We start from the raw sequence: 21,421 nt of genomic DNA, 5'->3' as shown, positions 1-21,421 counted from the left end.
GACTTCCCTGATAACATTACACATTTTTGCCAGTTAAAATAAGTCCTTTATATACATTTATTTATGTGTATTTACGTTTTCCTGGAGTTCCACTTTATATCTTTTTTTTCTCAAAATGAAATTCACATCATCGTTATTATAACTCTATGTAGGTTACATGAATAATATATTTCTAACAACTCTAACTCTTTTGTTAAGGTTCTAAACACAAAACAATGCTTGAGGCACGGAATGGTGCGGGTCCTATTAAATCCTACCCAAGGTCTGGATCTAGGCTTAAAATTCTGAATGGCAGCAAAGGTTCAGGATTACAGAACAAAACATTTCATTGTGAAATCTGCGATGTTCATGTCAATTCAGAAGTCCAGCTTAAACAGGTACAGAGTTCCCGTAAAGCTTTTTCTTTAACAAATTCAGTATTAAAAAGATACTACACTATACTGTGAATTTACACCCTCGTTCATAAGATCATGGTTTCCTAATCAATAATAAATTTACTTTACATTTTCTGCACACTGACTACTGCCAGAATACATTATTTGTGATGTCCGTCTTTGTTAACCTGTAATTTATTTTACTTGAGTCAATCTTTGTTCATTTTATTTTACTAACAAGACTTGTCTTGTATTATTTCAGCACATCTCCAGCAGAAGACACAAGGACAGAGTAGCAGGAAAGCCCATGAAGCCTAAATATAGTCCATATAACAAACTGCAACGCAGCCCGAGTATCTTAGCAGTAAGTAATACAAATAATTTACAAGGAAATGGTGGCACATTTCCAGTGAGCCTTATTTTGAGCCATTCAATTTTTTATATAGTAGAGTAGGTGTCAGTTTTTTTTATTGCTACCTGTGTACCTACTACTTCCTGTGTACCTACTACTACCTGGGTACCTACTATTTCCTGTGTACCACCATTTCTCTTGGTGACCATACAGTTTTCACATTTTTTTCATCCATGGTTGCATATTTGCACTGCTGATCTCCTGAAGCCAGTTCAGCCAGTCTACATAAATGCAATTCAGGGTTTCCATGTGATGACAACAGTGGACCATGCCTTTTCAATGTGTGTTGAAATGGCCACTTGTAATCTTTATCAGATGAAAATATAGTTGTATGACAATGCAGGAACACAACTGGGGACAAATACACATACCCTACTCTACTCTTATTTATTTATGGTACTTGTATAGCGCCCTTAATTTACGCAGGGCTTTACTTATACATTCACCAGCCACTTTATTAGGTACACCTTGCTATCACCGGGTTAGACCCCCTTTTGCCTTCAGAACTGCCTTAATTCTTCATGGGATACATTCAACAAGGTTTTGGAAACATTCCTCAGAGATTTTGATTCATATTGACATGATAGCATCTCACAGTTTCTGCAGATTTGTCGGCTGCACATCCATAATGCGAATCTCCCATCCCAAAGTGCTCTATTGCAGGGATATGCAATTAACGGACCTCCAGCTGTTGCAAAACTACAAGTACCATCATGCCTCTGCCTCTGGGTGTCATGCTTGTGGCTGTCAGAGTCTTGCTGTGCCTCGTGTTAGTTGTAGTTCTACAACAGCTGGAGGTCCGCTAGTTGCATATCCCTGCTCTGTTGGATTGAGATCTGGTGACTGTGGAGGCCATTGAAGTACAGTGACCTCGGTGTCATGTTCAAGAAACCAGTTTGAGATGATTTGAGCTTTGTGACATGGTGCATTATCCTGTTGCAAGGAGCCAAAAGATGGGTACACTGTAGTCATAAAGGGATGGACATGGTCGGCAACAATACTCAGGTAGGCTGTGACATTTAAATGATGCTGAATTAGTACTAAGGGGCCCAAAGTGTGCCAAGAAAATATCCCTCACACCATCACCCTGAACCATTGATACAAGGCAGGATGGATCCATGCTTTCATGTTGTTTATGCCAAATTCTGACCCCGCCATTTGAATGTTGATACTGAAATTGAGACTCCTCAGACCAGTCAATGTTTTCCCAATCTTCTATTGTCCAACTTTGATGAGCCTTTGTGAATTGTAGCCTTAGTTTCCTGTTCTTGGCTGACAGGAGTGGCACCTGCTGTGGTCTTCTGCTGCTGTAGCCCACCTGCTTCAATGTGTTGTGCGTTCAGAGATGGTATTCTGCATACCTTGGTTGTAACAAGTGGTTATTTGAGTAAGACCCCTTTCATAGTGGGGCGGCAGGTCTATTAGCAGTAAAGTGCTACTAGTTTTAGCAGCTCTTTACCGCTGTTTAAACAACACTTTTCAGCCAATAGGGGTGAAAATAGGGTGCTTTTTACCCCCAAGAAGGGGTTAACAAGAGTATAAAAGCACTTTTCAGGTGCTACCCATTCATTTCAATGGGCAGAGGCAGCGCACCTACACCGCCCCAAAGATGCTGCTTGCAGAGCTTTTCTCCCCGTCTCTCAAGCGCACCGACCCAGTGTGAAAGGACTCGGGCTTTCACACTGGGGAGGCATGAGAGGTGGTTTTCAGGTGTTCACCTGAAAACTGCCTCAGTGTGATAGGGGCCTTACTGTTGCCTTACTATCATCTCAAACCAGTCTGCCCATTCTCCTCTAACATCAACAAGGCATTTTCATCCACACAACTGCCACTCACTGGGCATTTTCTCTTTTTTGGACCATTCTCTGTAAACCCTAGAGATGGTTGTGTGTGAATATCCCATTAGCTCAGCAGTTTTTTAAATACTCAGACCAGCCCATCAAACACCAACAACCATGCCACGTTTAAAGTCACTTAAATCCATTTCTAATGCTTGGTTTGAACTTCGGCATATCATCTTCACCACATCTAGATGCAATGAGTTGCTGCCATGTTATTGGGTGATTATTAATTTGTGTTACCAGGCAGTTGAACAGGTGTACCTAATAAAGTGGACAGTGAGTGTATATTGTACATACATATAAGTTCCTGACCTCAAGGAGCTTACAATCTAAAGTTCCTAAGTCACATTCATACATACATATACTAGGGCCAATTCAGACAGGAGACAATTAACCAGCACGTCTTTGGAGTGAGGGAGGAAGTCCACGCAGACACAAGGAGAACATGCAAACTCCAGGCAGGGTTCGCATTCAAACCACTGATCTGCACGCTGTTAGGCAGAAGTGCTAACTGCTTAGCTACTTTGCTGCCCACATGTTCACCTTTGAAAATCATGGTGATAGTACTGACCTTATCTGAAGGGGGACTATAGAGAAAAATGTTTGATGAATTTTTGCACCCTTAGCCAATTTCTTTTCCTTAGACTGTTGACTGGACAATGCAAGGATAATTCCTCTGCTCCTTTCTTCCTGTAAGCATGTTCCCTGTGTTAGGCTGACAGCACTTTGTAGGGCACATAGACACCTAATTGGCACCTAACAATTACCTTCTTGAGTCTGATATCAAGATAGACTAAATTATATATAAGTAACATACTGTATATAAAGTGTTTTTTTATTTTTTAATAATATGTAACTGTGTTAATTTGGGTTTTTCTAAAATGAAGTTTACTTTTAACTGGATTAACTGAAATCCTAAAGGTAGTGCTGATTTTTTTTTAGAAAGCCTGGCATGCTTTGTGACATTAGGGTGCCCTGTAATTATTACTTTTTTTTAAAATAAAATTAAGACTTTATGCAAATAGTTACAAGATATTATCAAACATCAGTTGTTACAAGACGTTATCAAACTACAATTTACACTGTTGTATAATGTGTAATAACAAAGTTGCCAAAAACCATTAGAGTTTGCCTTTATCCCTTTAAATTTAATTTGATTTACTTCATTTAAAACCACAAAAGTAGCTCTATGCAAGTGGTTATGACGTAAAGGAAATCTGTACTATGAACAAATGTAGGCTCCTGGTACTGACCTCCTTCTTCTTTTTGTAATATGTCAATCAAATATTTTGATGGGAAAGTTTTAGCTAGATAGGACAGTGAGTCCTGTAGAGATGAAGGGTCTGAAAGTGTACACCTACTGTAATTTTGTCTGTTTAGATAACCCAAAGTGCTCTGCGGATCCTATATCATGGTAGTATCATATGTTTGTTAAAACAAGAAAGATTCTATATGAATAGGGAAAAAAGAAAACTCAAATAGTTTAAATGTCTAAACTTAAAAAACATTAAAATAACACAGACTAAAAACCATTATAGCTTTGCTGTACTGCCACTTCAAACTGAGCAGCACAAATCAGATTTGTATTACTCAGTATGGTTCTTAGGGACTTGTTGTGAAATTGCCATAGTTAAATCTCCTTCCTTTAAAGATTTGAAATAAATTCAGTTCTAAACTCACATACTGTAGCTAAGGAGTACATATAGATGCATGGATTTTTCTGATTGTACAAAGGAGAGGCTGGGCTGACCTACCGAGCCCACAACCCCCTATGAACTGAAGTAATTCAATTAAAAACTGTGACATTTTTCTGACAAGGTTATATTTTTCTATGGGCAGTAAAAGACTATTAATTAAATCTGCGCCCTTCCCAATAGTCTCCCTCTGCAAAATATTTAATGCAAGCAAAATTTAGAAAAATATGTTCAGTGACTGATAGGGGAATCGTAGGCTAATAGTAGTATAATCATAATAGAGATCAGCATAGTATTAATAACCTTGCCTATATACTGTAGATTAACATTTTTACAACCTTATTTTTTTGTACATGGGACAGCCAAAGCTGATCATTAAGTATGCAACATTGATTACTACTTAGCTGTGTTATACCTTGTTGATCACCTTATCCCACTGAAAATGGGCTACTCCTAAATCTGCTCACAGTTTGGCAAATGTAACATTCCAAAGTTAAAGGTCTTTTTGTTTTTTTTGTCCAAGAATAATCATGCTTTACTCAAATAGTCACAATTTTTTGCATACACATATGGACAATTGAAAAGTCTTTATCACATACCGTGGTTAGATGTTCTTTGTCCACTAGTATGGCGTCCTCTCTTTGACACCAGTACTGCCTCTCTTCTTCAATCCTCCTATCTAGCAAAACAGCTAGCATTCTGAACACCTTCGCCTTCCCCTCATTTGTGACCACATATAGCATGTGGGTCATTCTGTGCATCTGTATTTAAACCCAATTTTCACTATACTCTTGGTTTGGTTAGTTATATCAGGAGTACTTTTGGAGGGAGGATTTGAAAAGAGAAGCAAATTTAAAAGGATTCAGAAAATAAGTTAAAGCAGTTGTCCAGTCTAAAGTTCGAAAATTAAAAGTTAGCAGCTACAAAAACGGTAGCTGCTGACTTTTAAAAATAAGACACTCACCTTCCCAGGATCCAGCGATGTCCTTACCTGACTGGTTTCTTTACCGGGCTTTGGTTCCTTGTGCGGACATGCTAAATGTGGGCAACCAGCTGTGACTGCTTGTGGCTTCCCAGCCAGCTGCTTACTGTGCATGCACAAATTGCACTGCACTATTTGATTGGACCTGCAGCTTTCTGTGGCAATCTGACTGGAACTGGCCGCTGTACCCGGTCCCCCCAAAAAAACGATGTTCCAAATGTTAAGTGGGGGGGGGGGGAGTGTAGGAGCAAGAGCAGAACTACCCCTTTTGGGTGAAGTTCCAATTTAACTCTGTTGACATTTGATTGCTGCAGCCAGAAAGCATTTAAAAGAGCAGTGAAACAGTGCCCAGATCATGAACGCTAAAATGTACATTATACATTCTGAGCAAGTAGGTAAGACATTTTAAAACAAGCCATCATTCATCTCTGTATCTGTAGGCAATGTGAGGAAATTCATTTTCAGAACTTAGGCACTGTGTTCTCTTAACCACTTCAGCCCCGGACCAATTTGCAGCTAAAGGACCAGGCCCTTTTTGCGATTCGGCACTGCATCGTTTTAACTGAAAATTGCGCGGTCGTGCGACGTGGCTCCCAAACAAAATTGGCGTCTTTTTTTTCCCACAAATAGAGCTTTCTTTTGGTGGTATTTGATCACCTCTGCGGTTTTTATTTTTTGCACTATAAACAAAAATAGAGCGACAATTTTGAAAAAAATTCAATATTTTTTACTTTTTGCTATAATAAATATCCTCAGTTTAGGCTGATAGGCTGTTTAGGCTGATACGTATTCTTCTATATATTTTTGGTTAAAAAAATTGCAGTTAGCGATTACTGATTGGTTTGCGCAAAAGTTATAGCGTTTACAAAATAGGGGATAGCTTTATGGCATTTTTATTTTTTTTATTAGTAATGGCGACGATCAGCGATTTTTATTGTGACTGCTACATTAAGGGGGACACATCGGACATTTTTGACACATTTTTGGGACCATTGTCATTTATACAGCAATCAGTGCTATTTAAATGCCCTGATTCCTGTGTAAATGACACTGGCAGAGAAGGAGTTAACCACTAGGGGGAGGGGAGGGATTATATGTGACGTGTGTGTGTTTTTTTTACTGTTGGGGGACGTGGCTTGGCATGTGACATTACTGATCATATTTCCCTATAACAGGGAACAGATGATCGGTGACAGCCACAGTAGGAAGCACGGGGAGAGTTTGTTTACACAGACCTCTCCTCGTTCTTCAGCTCTGTGACCCGATTGCGGGACACCAGCGGCGATCGGGTCCACGTTCACGGTCACAGAGCTCAAGAGCGGGTCGCGCCGGCGGCACACTCACGACCCATGGTTGGGCACTTAAAGAGCAACGTACCTGTATGTGCTTGTGGCCAGCAGTGCCATTCTGCCAGCGTACATCGGCATGAGGCGGTCCTTAAGTGGTTAAGGCAGGTATCTCCAAACTATTGCCCTCCAGCTGTTGTGGAACTACACATCCCATGAGGCATTGTAAAATTCTGACATTCACAGGCATAACTAGGCATGAATTGTAGTTCCTTAACAACTGGAGGGCCATAGTTTGGAGACCCCAGTCTTAAGGGAATAGGATCTTGTTCTAATGTTAACATAGTAAATTTTTAAAAGCTTTGGAACCCAATTCAAACCCAACACTAGACTCTGCTTTGCTGTGATCGTTAAGGATCTTTGAGAATGAATACGTTTATAATAAAAGGCACTAAAGAAGTAAAATTTAACCTTTGTTTAAAATCTCCACCCCTTTCATAACTACCTTGATACATTCATCTGTGTCACCATTACCCACTGCAAACAAGTCCTTACTTCCTCTAATGGCTACTGCTTTCTGCGCCATCTGCAGCCCAGTTGGTAAAAGTACCAGGCTGACTGCACTTGCACAGCCTATGTCCCATAGACTTGATTGGGCCATTGTCCCTGCAGTATTAGTACAGGACATTGAAGTCTACGCTACTTTATTGCAAAGATAAATCAAGTCACAGATAAAAGTACTAAAGAGGGGCCAGGAAGATCTTTAAACAAAGGCGGTCTGTTACCTTCATGCAACTGTCATTTAAAAAAAAAAGCTGCACAGAAAAGAAGGCTTTTAATAACTGATTGTCCTGCTGCCTGTGCCAGAAATCATCCCTTCATTGAAGAGATACAATGTTTGAAGAATTTTCTGCATCCAACACTTCCTGGTGTGTCAAATGCCTGGTCTACCACCATGCACAGTATTCCATCCACCAGCTCCAACATCCCTACTGTGTCCTGTAGTGATTTAGGGGTTGACAAATGGAACCACAGAGCTCAGTGGGGGGATCAGGAATCTAACACACACCGAAATGTGCAGAACAATCTTCAGACAGGAAGATTCTTCCAAAAGGGAATAATAAGGAAAATCGACAGACAGGTATTAAAAGACTACTTTTCCAAGCAGCTTTGATTTAAGTTGGGTGCCAACAGAATAAAAATAAAAAGAAGCTATACTTACTGTACCTGCACTATGGAAGGATATTTCATAGAGTGGTGTCTTACCTCCCCCCCCCCCCATCCCTCCAACGCTGTCCACCCCTCCTGGCTTCCAAGTGCCCTCTTAGCAAGTCGAGTGCTGAGGAGGCACCCATGCAGGCGTTCTTCTGAGCCAGGCTGCGTGACTGAAAGCAGCAGTAGCCAAAGGCTCCCACTGCTCTCAGAGTCTCCTGTAAGAAGGGGAAGAGAAGGAGAGTGGCCCTTTGTATTCTAGTCTGACTTTATGCAATCTTTACAAAGTTGGAATTTCCCTTTATGTACACTTTTTTTAAATCAGCAGAGCAGTATTTCTGGTCTACCAGTGATGGTAGTTGGAGCAGGGGTACAGTAAAGATAATAGGCAGCTGCTGTACTTTTATATATGATAGAGTTGATATTACACATCTGATTGTATTGTGTAAAATGTTACTTAAGGTGCTCTTACCTAAATTGAAAATACATTAACTAATGCGTTTCATACCGGCCTGCAATTTGTTTAAAACATACTCTTGATAGACTTTCCACTGCATTTGGGAGCAAAGAAATGTTCTATATTGTGCAGCTACAGCAAAAGAATATATAATAGCCACTCCTCCATGCTCTCAGCAGGGGTCAAGTGCTCCAATCAGCAACCCGCCGTACCAAACCTTGTTCTAAAAGAAAATGAAAAAAAAGATGCAATCAGCCTTATAATATAGGAGGGCATGCTGAAAGAGCTTCTGCAATTTAGGAATAAAGTAAAGGTCTTTAGAAGCACGGAAAGACTGCACTTCTCAAGTGCAAGCGCCTCTGTCATTTGCAATGTACATTTAGTTTTAGCCTGGCAGTTCACTGCTTGAAGAGGGAGAATATTACGCTTGCATACAATTCATTCTGGTCATGAACTCTTTCGTTAATGCTTCTCACTTGAATGGTCTCATTCATTCCACAGAGAAAAAGGGTTTTCACGTCTACATTGGTCATGGACAAATATATGTCTTTCTAGTAAGTAAATATGACTTACACCACCAAGACCTCTGTTAAAAGTGATCATACCTGCTTTAAAGTGCAGACAAAGTCCAACCATTTTTAGTGTTGGATTCCTTTATTTTTCTTGTCTGTGCCCAGTTGGAGAGATTTTCATTTACTTCCTATGCTTACCCAAAGTAAGGGAAATACCCTCTTAGACAGTTGTCACCAGCACAGATGTCCCCACTGGAAAACTTTCTCTCCCTTCCTGTTCTGGTGAGAGCTGGAAAATTGTCACTTTCTGTCCCAGCGAGAAAGCTTACCAAGTCAAAAAGGCTACATCTCTCCAGTGGGGACACAGGGGACAATGAAAACTTGACTCTTTTCATACCTTGGTTTTCATTATACTTCAAAGGTAAGTACAGTAAAACCTTGGATTGTGAGCATAATGTGTTCCCGAAAACATGCTTGTAATCCAAAGCACTTGTATATCAAAGCGAATTTCCCAATAAGAAATAATGGAAACTCAGATGATTCATTCCACAACCATTTATTAATAGGTATTTCAGTTTATAGTCTATATAAAAAGATCATAGCAATGTGATGGGTTGTGTAACCATAAAATGTCCATTTACAAATGGCAGCCTCCACAAGGGGATTAGAAGCAAAATACAGCAGGAGTTAGAGTATAAAAGAGAAGAGAGGCACCTTTAAGTGTAGCAATATTGTTACATTTAATAAAGGTACAACATTTAGCAACTTACATAGTTGATGATTAAAACAGACACATCTAATTATGCAGGCATCTGGGGTAAAGCTGTCCACATAGACTATCCTCCACACCACTGGCTCTCACCGCTGTCAATCTGAAATTGTGAAGGAAAACTACCCTGCAGTAGAGCTATCTGAAAGTGAGGCTTGAAGAGCTTGTGGAGCACAGTGTGGATAGTATTACATTGATGGCGGTGAGGAGGATGGCCTATGTGGACAGCTTTACCCCAGATGCCTGCATATTTAGATGTGCCTGTTTTAATCATCAACCATGTGAGTTGCTAAATTCTGTACCTTCATTGAATGTAACCGTATTGCCACATGTACTCAGTTGTGACATGACTCTACTTGTATATCAAGACATCGCTTGTATATCAAGTCAAAATTTATGAACAAATTTTGCTTTTCTTGCAAAATGCTCTCAAAACAAGTTACTCTCAAACCAAGGTTTTACTGCATGTCTTTTCAAGTGTTATTTATGTAGCACTGACCCCCGAAGGAGCTGTTGGTTTTATTTGGGCTTACCGTTACCTCACCTGCTTGCTTCTCCGTCTTGGGGATCCTGTGGTAGATGGTCCTAAGAATGTTGAAACTGACATTGAATCCTCTTTTGGGTTATTTATTTAGAACAAAACAAAGTCTCTTAATGGAGGGTAGAGGGTTAGGGATGAGTTCTGGTACTTAGATTGCAAGCTGCAAGTCTTGAGAGAATCCAGACAATAAAACTGTTTCACAACTGGATTCAACAACCCCTGGATAGACCTCTCTCACTAGGCCTAGCAGCCGGTGGGATGCTCGACAAAGTCTCTGCCACAGACTTGTGAGATACACTTGAGCGTTACTGAGGGATGTTGATAAATTTAAAGAACTGACATACGGTACCAAGTTCTCTCAGCCAATCCGGCGATACCATATGAGTGTTGATCCAGGTTGCGTCCTTCAACTAAGCCTCCAGGCTCCTTCAGAGAAACCAGCCTTGCGCACGATCTTCCCCTGAAAAAGTCCTCCCCTGGGGTTCTTCAGTTGCTGGGCCTCTCCCTTCAGATGAGACAGCACCGGAACATCCCTGGATCAGTAGGCCCCGAAATCCGCAAGGGGCCTGTACCTGCAGTTGCGTCACCTCAGCTAGCCAGCCCCGAGACACAGTATACATAGTTCCGCACCCCAGTTCAGGAGGGCCATGGGGCTGGGTCAGGAGGACCATCAGAACCAAACAGACAGAAAATAATCCCCCGCCAACATGGTGTCGGTATCTTAAATACCACCCCCTCCGGAATGCACAGCAGGAAAACACTCCCACTAGGCTGGTTCTGAGAGACAAATTGCATTCAATGCATGCAGCTAGACTGCGTTTCTACCCTTGCCGGCGGTGACAGCAACACCTGCGGTCAAGGAGAACCCAGTGCAACCCAGCAGTGAATACACCGCTCCAATGTGAAAGCCCTCAGGCACTATACAGGTGCTATTTTTAGCTCTGTAGCATCTGAAAACCGCCTCAGTGTGAAAGGGGCCTAAGTCTGGTCTTGTTTTTGGCTGGTGCTATGCTAATTAAGTGACCTCTCAATACGGCAACCAAAGTTAGATGGGGAGTATATAATCAGTTGTATTGTTAGTGAAGTATTCTTCAATGTGCGTAGTTATCTGTTGAAGGTTGGAGGGATCTGTTAAAAGAGAGTCATTCAAGTGCCAATTAAATGGGGTAGGGGCTAAATCAATATGAGAGGTGTCAAAATAAAGTATATTGTGGTCATACCATGGGCATGAGTGAATATGTCCCTTGGAGGAGTTGGCTAGTAGTATTGAAGTACTAAATATGTAGTCCAACGGAGCGTAACAGTCTGGTGGGTGAGAGTAATGAGCATATGCCTTCACCCCAGTGTTATGGGCTCTCCAAGAGTCTATCAATTGAAATTTGTTAAGAAAGCGATTCATTGGTTTAGAAAAGGCTTTTGAAGAAAGTACCACTCTGCTTCTGTCAAGAGCTGGCTGTGCAGCCAAGTTGAAATCACCTCCCAGTATTATGTATTGTAGTGGTCTAGGGTTTCAAAGAACCTTATAAAAAATGAGGATTGTGAGTCATTTGGGCCGTACACTGAGGCGATTGTCAGTGAGCGACTGTTTATAGTCCCCTTTAAAATTATGAAGCAGCTGTCCACATCTTTATAGATATTTTGAATGTCAAAACTTATAGAGTTGCAAATAAAGGTGGCTACACCATGGGATTTGGAAGAAAAAGTAGTATAATGGAACTGGCTGTAAATTTTAACAAAATACCGTGGGTGATTTTCAGATAAAAAGTGGATTTCTTGTAAAAGAATTATGTCCACACCCAATCTTTTGTAATGCTTTTTTTACGTTTGTGTGGGGAACTAAATGCTTGAACATTGTGTGAAAATATTCTATGACCCATTGATAAGGGAGAAATACAAGCTAAATTTAGTATATATCCATGGGGTTAACCAATGCATATAAAAAACAGAACTTGATTGTTCAATATAGTATAGGATATACTTACAAATAGTTCCACCACAATAAGAATTGCATACATTTTGTAGTATAAAAGTAGTATCAGTAAACAATAATGTACAAATGAATTGTAGTATCTTAAAATCATAACATTTGTTATAGGTAGATATGAGTGAAATGATAACTTGGGTCTTCCAATGAGCAATTTATATATAAACCATGCCATAAGGGCAAAAAAATAAAAACTAGGGGGTCAAATTACATCATGTGACTTGACCATGCATACTGAACAAGAGGACAAGAATGTGCTGAACCCATCAACGAGGACTGGTGCACCATCCCCCAATGTATGAGGATTTGAAGGTTCCGGTTCTAGCAGACCTAGCTTTACCAGAAGTTATTTTCCTTCTATTATGTTGTATACTGTGTATGTAGAGCCATTATGCATCACAGAGTGCTTGAATGGGAAGCCTCAGTGATATTTAATTCTTGCTGTTTGCAGTATATAAGTAACTTCCTTCATTCTGCGTCTCCTGTCTAGTGTAGCAGGAGATATGTCTGGATATATTTGAACCCTGAAGCCATCTAATTCTATGTTGGATGTATTCCTGGATGCACGCATTATATCTTCTTTGGTAAATCTTTCATGCACATGATTACATCATGAGATGGTTTATCAGGGGTTGGTTTTGGGCAAAGCGCCCTATGGATCCTGTCGCAAGTAAAGGCAGACATTGGTTTATCAGGAAGGTTGCAGAGAAGTTTAGAGATAGCTGTTATGAGATCAGTAACAGACTCATGGATTCCATGTATCCTTATATTGTTATGGCAATTTCTATTATCTAAATCTTCAACCCGGGCCTGCATGAATGAGAAGTTATCTGCCATAGTCTTTCCTCATCATTGTGAGTGAGAGATAGTTCATCGTGTTTTCTCTTAAGAATGTCAGTGTGGCCCCCTATAGTTGCAATCTCCTGTCAGAGAGCATTAGTGGATTTATGCAGTTCAAGCTGTATTTGTCCACTACCTTTTCATATATTGCAGGCAGGCTGGCATCCAGATTTGATTTAGATAGTGGTGGATTGTACTCACTTTCTCTTTTTGATGGAGTGTGTTCAGGCTTGAAGCTGCATGAGGCCACAGGGAAGCCAGTGCCATTTTGGGTCTTCTTTGCCAGTGATTTCTTAGTGCTGAGCAAGTAGTTGGTGAGCGAGTGCTGGGAGTTGTGACTGTGGCCCTTCTTGCCCATTGGCATGCACAAAGTTGTCCCACAGGTGTGCTTGAGGAAATTGGGAAGATTCGGTGTGAAATGGCATGGGAACCATGCTTGGCAGTCCGGTGGAGCTGTGTTCAAGCATGTCTGTATTTCTGACCAAGAACAAGCTATTTATGTATTGCATGGTATGTGGCACTAATAGCTCGCATGATCGAATGCACCCTCAAACACTCTGAGCTGAGCTAGGTAAAAGGGCACATGACCAGGTGGGCTGGAATGATAAGAGATGAGAATTTTAATGAGTGTAGATTATGATTGCAGCTTTTCTCTCCGTTTTATAACCATGTTTGATTATTTCAAAATAAAATAACATTTATAGCCTATAATAGGGTCAGGGGCCACATTTGAAGTTCCTAAACTTTTGATAGCAGATCCTCCCCTTTGTATGCTGTCACACATTTGAAAAATAATTGTATTATGATAAACACTAGCCACGTCCTCTCTGTCTTTGGCTTTCAGTTTCCTGCGGTACTCTTTGAAAGCAACTATACAGGTCTGGCATACTTGATTATATATCTTGACCTTAGGAGTTCTCAGCTGTGTCTGTTTGTTAGAACATTTAGTCTAGTGTGAACTCTGAATCCTGGCTTTATCGCATCATCATATATTAACATGCTCGGTAATGGCAGGTTACGGCAGAGGGCAACAGACAGAAGAACCGCATAAACCCGCTGCAATTATAGAAGAAAAGGGCCCATCTTCCTACTTCAGCGCCTTTTCAGACAGGTCAGGAAGAAGCCATAATTAAATTCAAGGTCCCATTCATTTCTGCTGTTTGCTAGGTTAGGTTATTTTAATCAACGCTATATCATGAAAGTGGCAGATCCTTGAGGTGTGTGAAATTAACAAGCAGTGATTCGCAGCATTTGGAGGACTGAGATCTTAGAAGATGATGTGAGAGCAGTGAGCAATCACTACTGAGTCACTCTGTGTCATGCCTTGTAATTCCTAGCAGTGTGATAGGCAGCTGTCAGGCTGAGCACACAGCTTCTAGAATGGCCTAGGTTTTTATAGTCCAGCATACAACACAACGAATCATCAAAAAAGAACCCTTTGGAGTTAAACTGAAAAAGAAATTGAATCGGATCCATCACATATAATTTAGGCTGAATCACCAAAGCACCACAGATGGAAGTATTACTCAACCCTCTTATGACCAGTTTGAGGAAGCAAGGGCTGCCTGGGTGGAAACAGCTGAAGGAAAAAGCTCAGGAACTAGTGACCCTTGAAAATATAGAATCCAGAAATCTTCTTTCACTACTGATGTTTTTTTTTATATATAACTCCTTCACTGGGGTCTGTGGTTTCTTGATGGAAAGAAACATGTATTAAATGTAGCTGCAAAAGGGGACATCTGAGGTCACCTCATGTGACTGATTCTAACCAATGAGCTCTTAGAAGTATGGAAAATGTATTTAAAAGAGTTTGGGATACTTTTTTTAAAGAATCATACTTACCTAGGTGGATGCAGCATCGGTCCAATGCTGCATCTGTCCCCCCGTGAGCGATCAAAAACAGCCGATCACTTGGTTGTCAATGCTCCATGAGCAGAGTGCTGGTGGCTGTCAGTCATCGGCTTCCTGCTCTGGCTCCCCCTCTAATCTCCATGCTGGGGTGCTGGACTCATAAGTTTCTATGAGTTTTTTTTTTTTACACACATGATTAGAGCCTAGGGCTTTAATTGGCTTCAAAAAGGTTGGGCTTATTTGTGACACCCACCCACTTGTGACATTAGTGAATCAATATACGCTATTGTCTTCCGGCTTCTTCTCCAGGCTAATCTGGACAGGAAGCAGATTTTAAGACCAGATTAGTCAGAAGGAGAAACTGGGGAATGCATGACCTGGATGGGGTAAGTGCGGACCTGGCAGGGGGGCTTGTTTGCTGCCCCCCCCAAAAATAAATTGGAGCACCAGCCACCACTGCACAGGAGAAGTACAACCAAACGTGGTTTGGCTGCATTTCTCCTTTAACTTCTCCTTTAACTTGTTTCTCAACCTCTTTCCGTCACAGTACACTTTAAAGGCACCTTTAAAGGCAGCTTAGTCTAAAATGGGTTCCCCCATTACCTCAGAGTCTCTCTGTCACATCAGAAACACTCCCCTTTCACGTCAGAGCTGCCCGTATAACATAAGGGTCCTCAGTCCCTGCCTCCCTTTCCCTTTCACATCAGAATCCTCTGTCCCCCTTCCCCCCCACTTTCAAATCCTTGCGATCTTCATCACATGACATCATGACAGTGGGTGGGAAGCAAAGGAGGTGTAGACAGGCAGATTTCCATCCCCTACTGAATGCTGGGGCAGCCATGAATATCACCAGCCCTGAATTAGTGTCCTGCGTTTCCATGGTGTTGCTGACTGGCCTGCATGCACCATGGAAAGACTTGACACTGTTTGGCACCCCTGACAAACCCATACAGCACCCCAGAGTGCCATTGTACCCCAGTTGAGAAATGATGATTTAACCCTTTACAAATATATCCCAGCACCAGTATTCCACACTTTTGGGTATTTGGAATGCCTGCTCCCCTCTACACTCTATGGTTTCTCCCACTGGCTCATATTATACTACAAGACAATGGAGCCAATGGAAGCAGCCACTACGTGCAGTGGGGGAAATGGGTATTGTATCCATTAGGGGTGTAAAATGTTTGCAGCAGCTGCCAAGCAGAGAAGAAGCATATCAACAAATGCTCTACCAGAAAGTATAGTGCTTTGTCTATTACAGGTTTGTTTTACCATACAAGGTGCTGAAAGGTTCACTTTAATGTTAGATTTTAAAGGACAGGAATGGGAAAACTAGAAGGTTGCATATGGAAGCAATTTATTTGCCTAAAAATATCAAACAAATCCTGTATGAAGAGAAGTTTCTTGGATGCCATTGTCAACATCCATCAAAAAATACTTCTTGACCGACTGTTTCTGGTTTATATACCTTCTGAGGGGAGGACAGTATTGGCAAAACTCTTATAATCTCAGTATAGGTTTCAGTTAACATGCCACTTATTCTTTAAAGCAGAGTTCCAGCCCTTTCCATGTTTATTGAAAGTCAGCAGCTACAAAAATTGTAGCTGCTGACTTTTTTTTTAAACACAAACCTGTTCCGTGATGCAGTGATGCAGCCACCCTAAGCCACGGTTCTCTTTCCCGCCTCTCCCGGAACTGGCATAACCAGTGTGGGCACCCAGTTGTGACAGCTTGCAGCTTCACAGCTGGGTGCAAGTTGCGCTGCACGTCATGAATGGCCGGGCAATCTTCTGGGACCTATGACGTGTCCCTGAAGATTGCAGAGAGGGAGGAAGAGATGAGGAGTTGCCGAAGAAGAAGCAGAAGTGGGAGATGAGTACCTGTCAAAACTAGGTACCCACTCCCCGCCAAACAAATGACATGCCAAATGTGGCACTTTTGGGTTGAACTCCGCTTTAACCAAAATACATTTCATGTTATTCAAATATAAGCTGTATATACAATGTTTAGTTCACTTCAGTTGTAAATTATTAAAAAAGAACAAATATACTTCTAAAAATGCAGCGAGCATTAATTAAGTTAATCATTTTCAGTGTTATATTCAGCAATAATAATTGCTTAATTTAAAAGCTGTAATTAAATATTGTAGTTTAACAACATTTAGATTGCACGTAGCATTTTATTAGACTATGGGTCACAGGCAGCTAATTTTGTTCATAAAACATGATGAAAAATGTGGAAACTAATTTATTTTTATGTTCTGTCTTTATGTTTTCAAGAAAAGAACACATCGAAGACTGTATAATATATTCATTTTATTCTAGACCAGCATTTGACAATGAGAATTAAAGTAGTTGTAAACCCTCGTGTTTTTTAGCCTTAATGCATGCTATTCATTAAGGTGAAAAAATGTCTGTCACTGACCAGTCCCCCCCCCCATTTTACTCACCTGAGCCCGTTTGTTCCCAAACCGGAGACACACAGACCCTCTCTGGCCGGGGTCTCTGCTCTTGATTGGACATGTTAATAGCAGCGCGGCCATTGGCTGCCACTGCTGTCAATCAAATCCAAAGCCAACTCCGGCATTCTGTGTCTATGGGCACAAATGCTGGACTCAGAAGTGCGCCCACACAGTAACCCCCAAGAAGAGCACTTCTCCTAGGGGGTTTTCCGATGTAGGGAGGAGCTGCGAGCGCCGTTGGGGGACCCCAGAAGACAACGATTGGGGTCACTCTGTGCAAAACAAACTGCACAGTGTATGTAAGTATGATATGTCTGTTATTTGAAAAAAAAAACCCTTTAAGTACTAGCTCCCTAAATATAAAAATATATAACTAAACTTTTTTTTTCAGTTTTGGATAGAGTAGAGACAGATTCTTCCTTTCTGTTTCTCTAGTTTATTGTAATCAGAAAGAAATGCCCAGTTTTTGGGTTGTCATCCTAACATGAATAGAGGAGAAATCTTCCAATAGGGGTACTAGTTCTGGAGATCCTGGTTACACCAAGGAATTCCATCACTTTGGATGGATTTCTTCTCACTTGCTGTATTGGCTATGGGGTAAATCTCCCAAATGGGACACAGATAAAAAATAAAAATAAAACACCCAATAGGGGTAAAACTCCTTTACTTACTTATTTTTATCCAAAATGAAAAAAAAAGGTTCTACTTCAGCTCTTTAATTTACAATTTATGGTTGTAGCATCAGTTGGATACTTGAATCATGGTCATTCAGAGGCCTGCTAATGTCCCCTGATCATGAAATTAAAGTGGTTGTATAGTCATTTCTTTAACTTTTACCTACAGGAAAGCCTATAATAAGGCTTACTTGTAGGTAAAAAAAAATCTCCTAAACCTGTACGGTTTAGGAGATATTCCCCTCGCAATGCGCCGCTGACTGCAGCGGCGCATGCACACAGGGAATTCTCGCCCCCGAAAGTCCGGCAGACGCCGGACCCTGCCGGAAAGAGATTTCCCGCGCACATGCGCAGTAGTGACGATATCGCGGCTCCGGCCACTCACAGCGCCGGAGCCGCGATACCCGGAAGACACACCGAGGGAACCTGTCAGCTCCCCCTGCGGGGATTGGGCCAGATGTCGGGGCCTCGTTCTAAGGTAAGTATTTCATAATGAGCTAGTGTGCGGTGCATACTAGCTCATTATGCCTTTTCCTTTGCAGGTCAAAAAAAAAAAAAACTTCAGCGGGTTTACTCCCGCTTTAAAAAATTGGAAACATTTTATATTCCTGACATGTGCCTACTGGACCATGTACTTTTATGAAAAAGCATTCTGTTCACTTTGTATTACTTCCTTTGTGTGAAATCCCTGGTGTTCCTGCCAGTCCCTCTGCTTTCTAATCAAAAAATTTATCATGCTAGGCATGAGAGCACAGTGTGGTCAGTTTTCTGGACCAAAATCATACCTGAGCAATGCATACGACTAGTTTCTCCATACAGGAGGCCTCTTGAAGCTGTCATTACCTACAAAGGATTTTGAATGAAGTATTAAATTCATTTCAATTAGCGTGTTCAATACTTTTTCCCTGTGTCGTTTCATTTTATTACACATTCTAAACTTATTTGTTTTGGTTTCTTTGTATGCATGGGTTATTACCAATATGTGGTGAAAATTCCAATACTACTTTTGGAAATGTATTTACCTAGAAACATGGCGACATGTTCAATACTTATTTTACCCACCTACTAGACATAAATAAATGCACAAATGTTTTGCCTTTCATTTCTAATTTAACCTGAATGGGTTGTGAGGATTCACTTATGCTTTAAAGGCCAACTTCAGGCATTTTTGTGTTTTTTAATCTTTAATTCGCACATGAAAACTCCCCACTCCACCAGAAACATTCTATGATCAACATAAGTTCTGGTGTTGTGCCTCCACTTCTTCCCTCTGTTGTGCCATTCACAAAGCAGAACCACATGGTAGCATGGTGGAAGAGATGGTCCATGGTTGAGTAGACATAAACAAAGTTGGTTCTCAGGCTGCAGAAAACCATGGAGTCATCGGTGTGTAATGCAAAGTATTTGTCTGTACAAGCTGCTTATGTTTTGGGAACAACATGGTACAAGGTGGAAATAGGTTTAATTTTCAGATAATACCTATGACAGTCATCCTTGTAGCCCATAGAAAAATGAGAATGGGACAATTTACAAGTGATAAAACGTAGAAAAATGATGTTGTTATAAATCTGATTATTCCTTTTATTGTTTATTTTTCAGGCAAAGCTGGCATTCCAGAAGGAAATGATTAAGCCCTTAACTCCGACCTTCCTTTCATCGCCTCTGGCAGCTGCTGTAACTTCTACAATCTCATTACCGCCTCGACCCCACAACTCACTATTTCCGGGGACGGGCTTAGCGCCTGCATTTCTAAGACCAACTCATGGCGCTATCCGTGCCACCACAGCCTCTATACTGTTTGCACCATATTAGCGGCAAAAAAGAAAATAACAGCAAATGGGGAAACAAAAGGACTAGAATTTTCAGCTACATAAAGACTCTGTGCATTGTCGTTGCTCCTCTTTAAAAAAAAAAAAAAAGGCCATCTTTAAAAATCATAATCGGAGAGCACACAGTTTCAGCCATTCTTTGCCATTAGCAAAAGCTCAGTGATTACAATCACTGAAACGCGTATAGTCTGTCTTGTGAAAAGCAAGTTCTTTCTAAGCTCACCTAGGTTTGTTTTTGCAGCCTTGTCTGTGATCCCTTTTTTTTTTCATCAGAGTACAGAAAATGTGTTATTATTATTATAATTATTTTTTTTTTGTCCTGGCAGACTTGAAATGGGGTTCTTCCTAGTCCTTTTGTGTAAATACTTGTTTGGAATCCAAATGTCCTTCTTGAAGTGTAGAATACATAAACTAAAATGGAAAAAAAAAAAGTTAAAGTGCTTTATCGTGGACAACACCAAATCCATGGCTACTATAAAGTATTATTCTCTGTGATCAACTTGTAGAGTCCACATGGGGATGTTTAGTATTGTTCTATATCCAAGTAATGTTGTGTCTTGTTTAGCGCTAGTATGTAGATGGTGTTTAACCAGTGGGAGGCAATTCAGCTTTGATACATTTATTTTTTTCTCATTTTGTTCCCGTTTTGATAGGTGATTCAAACTAGAAAAGCCATATTACATTATATTGTCCTAAAGAGAGATTTTTATTTTGTTGCTTTTCTCATAAAACTTCTAGAATATTGTCAAATATCTCAAAATATACAGAAAATATTTATACCCACAAAGAGAGTTGATAGGAAATGTCTCTTTGGGTGGAAAAGTAATATAATATAAAGTTTGGTGAGTTCATAAAGTATTTTCTGTTTTAAAGCTGTTTTTCTTTGTTATATTAAAGGTCACGTTATTTTGTGGCCCTCTAATGCAATAATGTACAGAGTATAAAATATTTATATGAATATCCATCTTTTTTAATTTTTAGAAGCTAATTACAGCGCTGGCATTTTTCTGAAAATGTGTTAAAGAGGATGCAGCAGGAATTTTGAATTATTTGGTTGTCGCAGCACATTAAAAAATGGAGCACAAAAGAGAGCCTTTTCAAGCACATTCATTTAGAGCATTTTTTTTTTCTGCATTCATTAACGGTTTCAGTCTCTGTGTACTTTTTTTTTTTTAATGTACCTTTACAATAAAACGCCTTGAAAAGAAATTGGTGTCTGCATGTTTTTGTACTGTAACATTTGTTGGGAGTTGTTCATTAAAATGTCCACTAGGTGGCAGCACAGTTATCACAATTTTTACTACCTTACTGAAGGAATATATCTTTTTTTAAGGTTAGGCAAACCATGTTGATGCATTGCAAGCTTTCTATAAAAGACAGTATTAAATTGATAATTTATTTGAATGTGTATTTTAAAAGATGGTAATTATTTTCACAAATATGTAGCTTTGATGTAGTGCCTATTTTATAGAAGACAAACAAAAAAACATTACATACATGCTGCAGTCTGTCACTAGCATTAACATAACATTTATTTTTTCTGAGCCCCCCATAACATAGTGTTGCTACCTGTTGATCATCTGTGTAAATGTATTATTTTTCACGTTATGTAAAAGAATGACAACACTGTGTGCTCTGCAGTGAATCTGCACAGCAGTGCTGTCACCTTGTGGATATTGTAGCCTTAAATGAAATGTAGTTT

General features: G+C 40.3%; 1 protein-coding gene across 5 annotated transcripts in view; it reads left to right on the top strand.

The window, feature by feature from the left end:
* ZNF385B (zinc finger protein 385B) overlaps nucleotides 1-20,928 on the top strand; it is a 743,747-nt gene extending 722,819 nt beyond the window's left edge. For all 5 annotated transcript variants that reach the window (XM_077448111.1, XM_077448110.1, XM_077448113.1 and 2 more), the window contains 3 exons: nucleotides 199-377; nucleotides 637-738; nucleotides 19,490-20,928. In XM_077448111.1, coding sequence (XP_077304237.1) covers nucleotides 199-377; nucleotides 637-738; nucleotides 19,490-19,702 — 494 coding nt within the window. In that variant the 3' untranslated portion in view covers nucleotides 19,703-20,928. The remainder of the gene's footprint in view (nucleotides 1-198; nucleotides 378-636; nucleotides 739-19,489) is intronic.
* The last annotated feature ends 493 nt before the right edge of the window (nucleotides 20,929-21,421 follow it).

The sequence above is a fragment of the Lithobates pipiens genome, unplaced genomic scaffold (assembly GCF_037356315.1).
Source record: "Lithobates pipiens isolate NorthernLeopardFrog02 unplaced genomic scaffold, aLitPip1_a1.2 Scaffold_22, whole genome shotgun sequence".
Classification (NCBI taxonomy): domain Eukaryota; kingdom Metazoa; phylum Chordata; class Amphibia; order Anura; family Ranidae; genus Lithobates; species Lithobates pipiens.
Note: the sequence above shows the minus strand (reverse complement) of the source record. Positions and strands in the feature narration are given on the sequence as shown.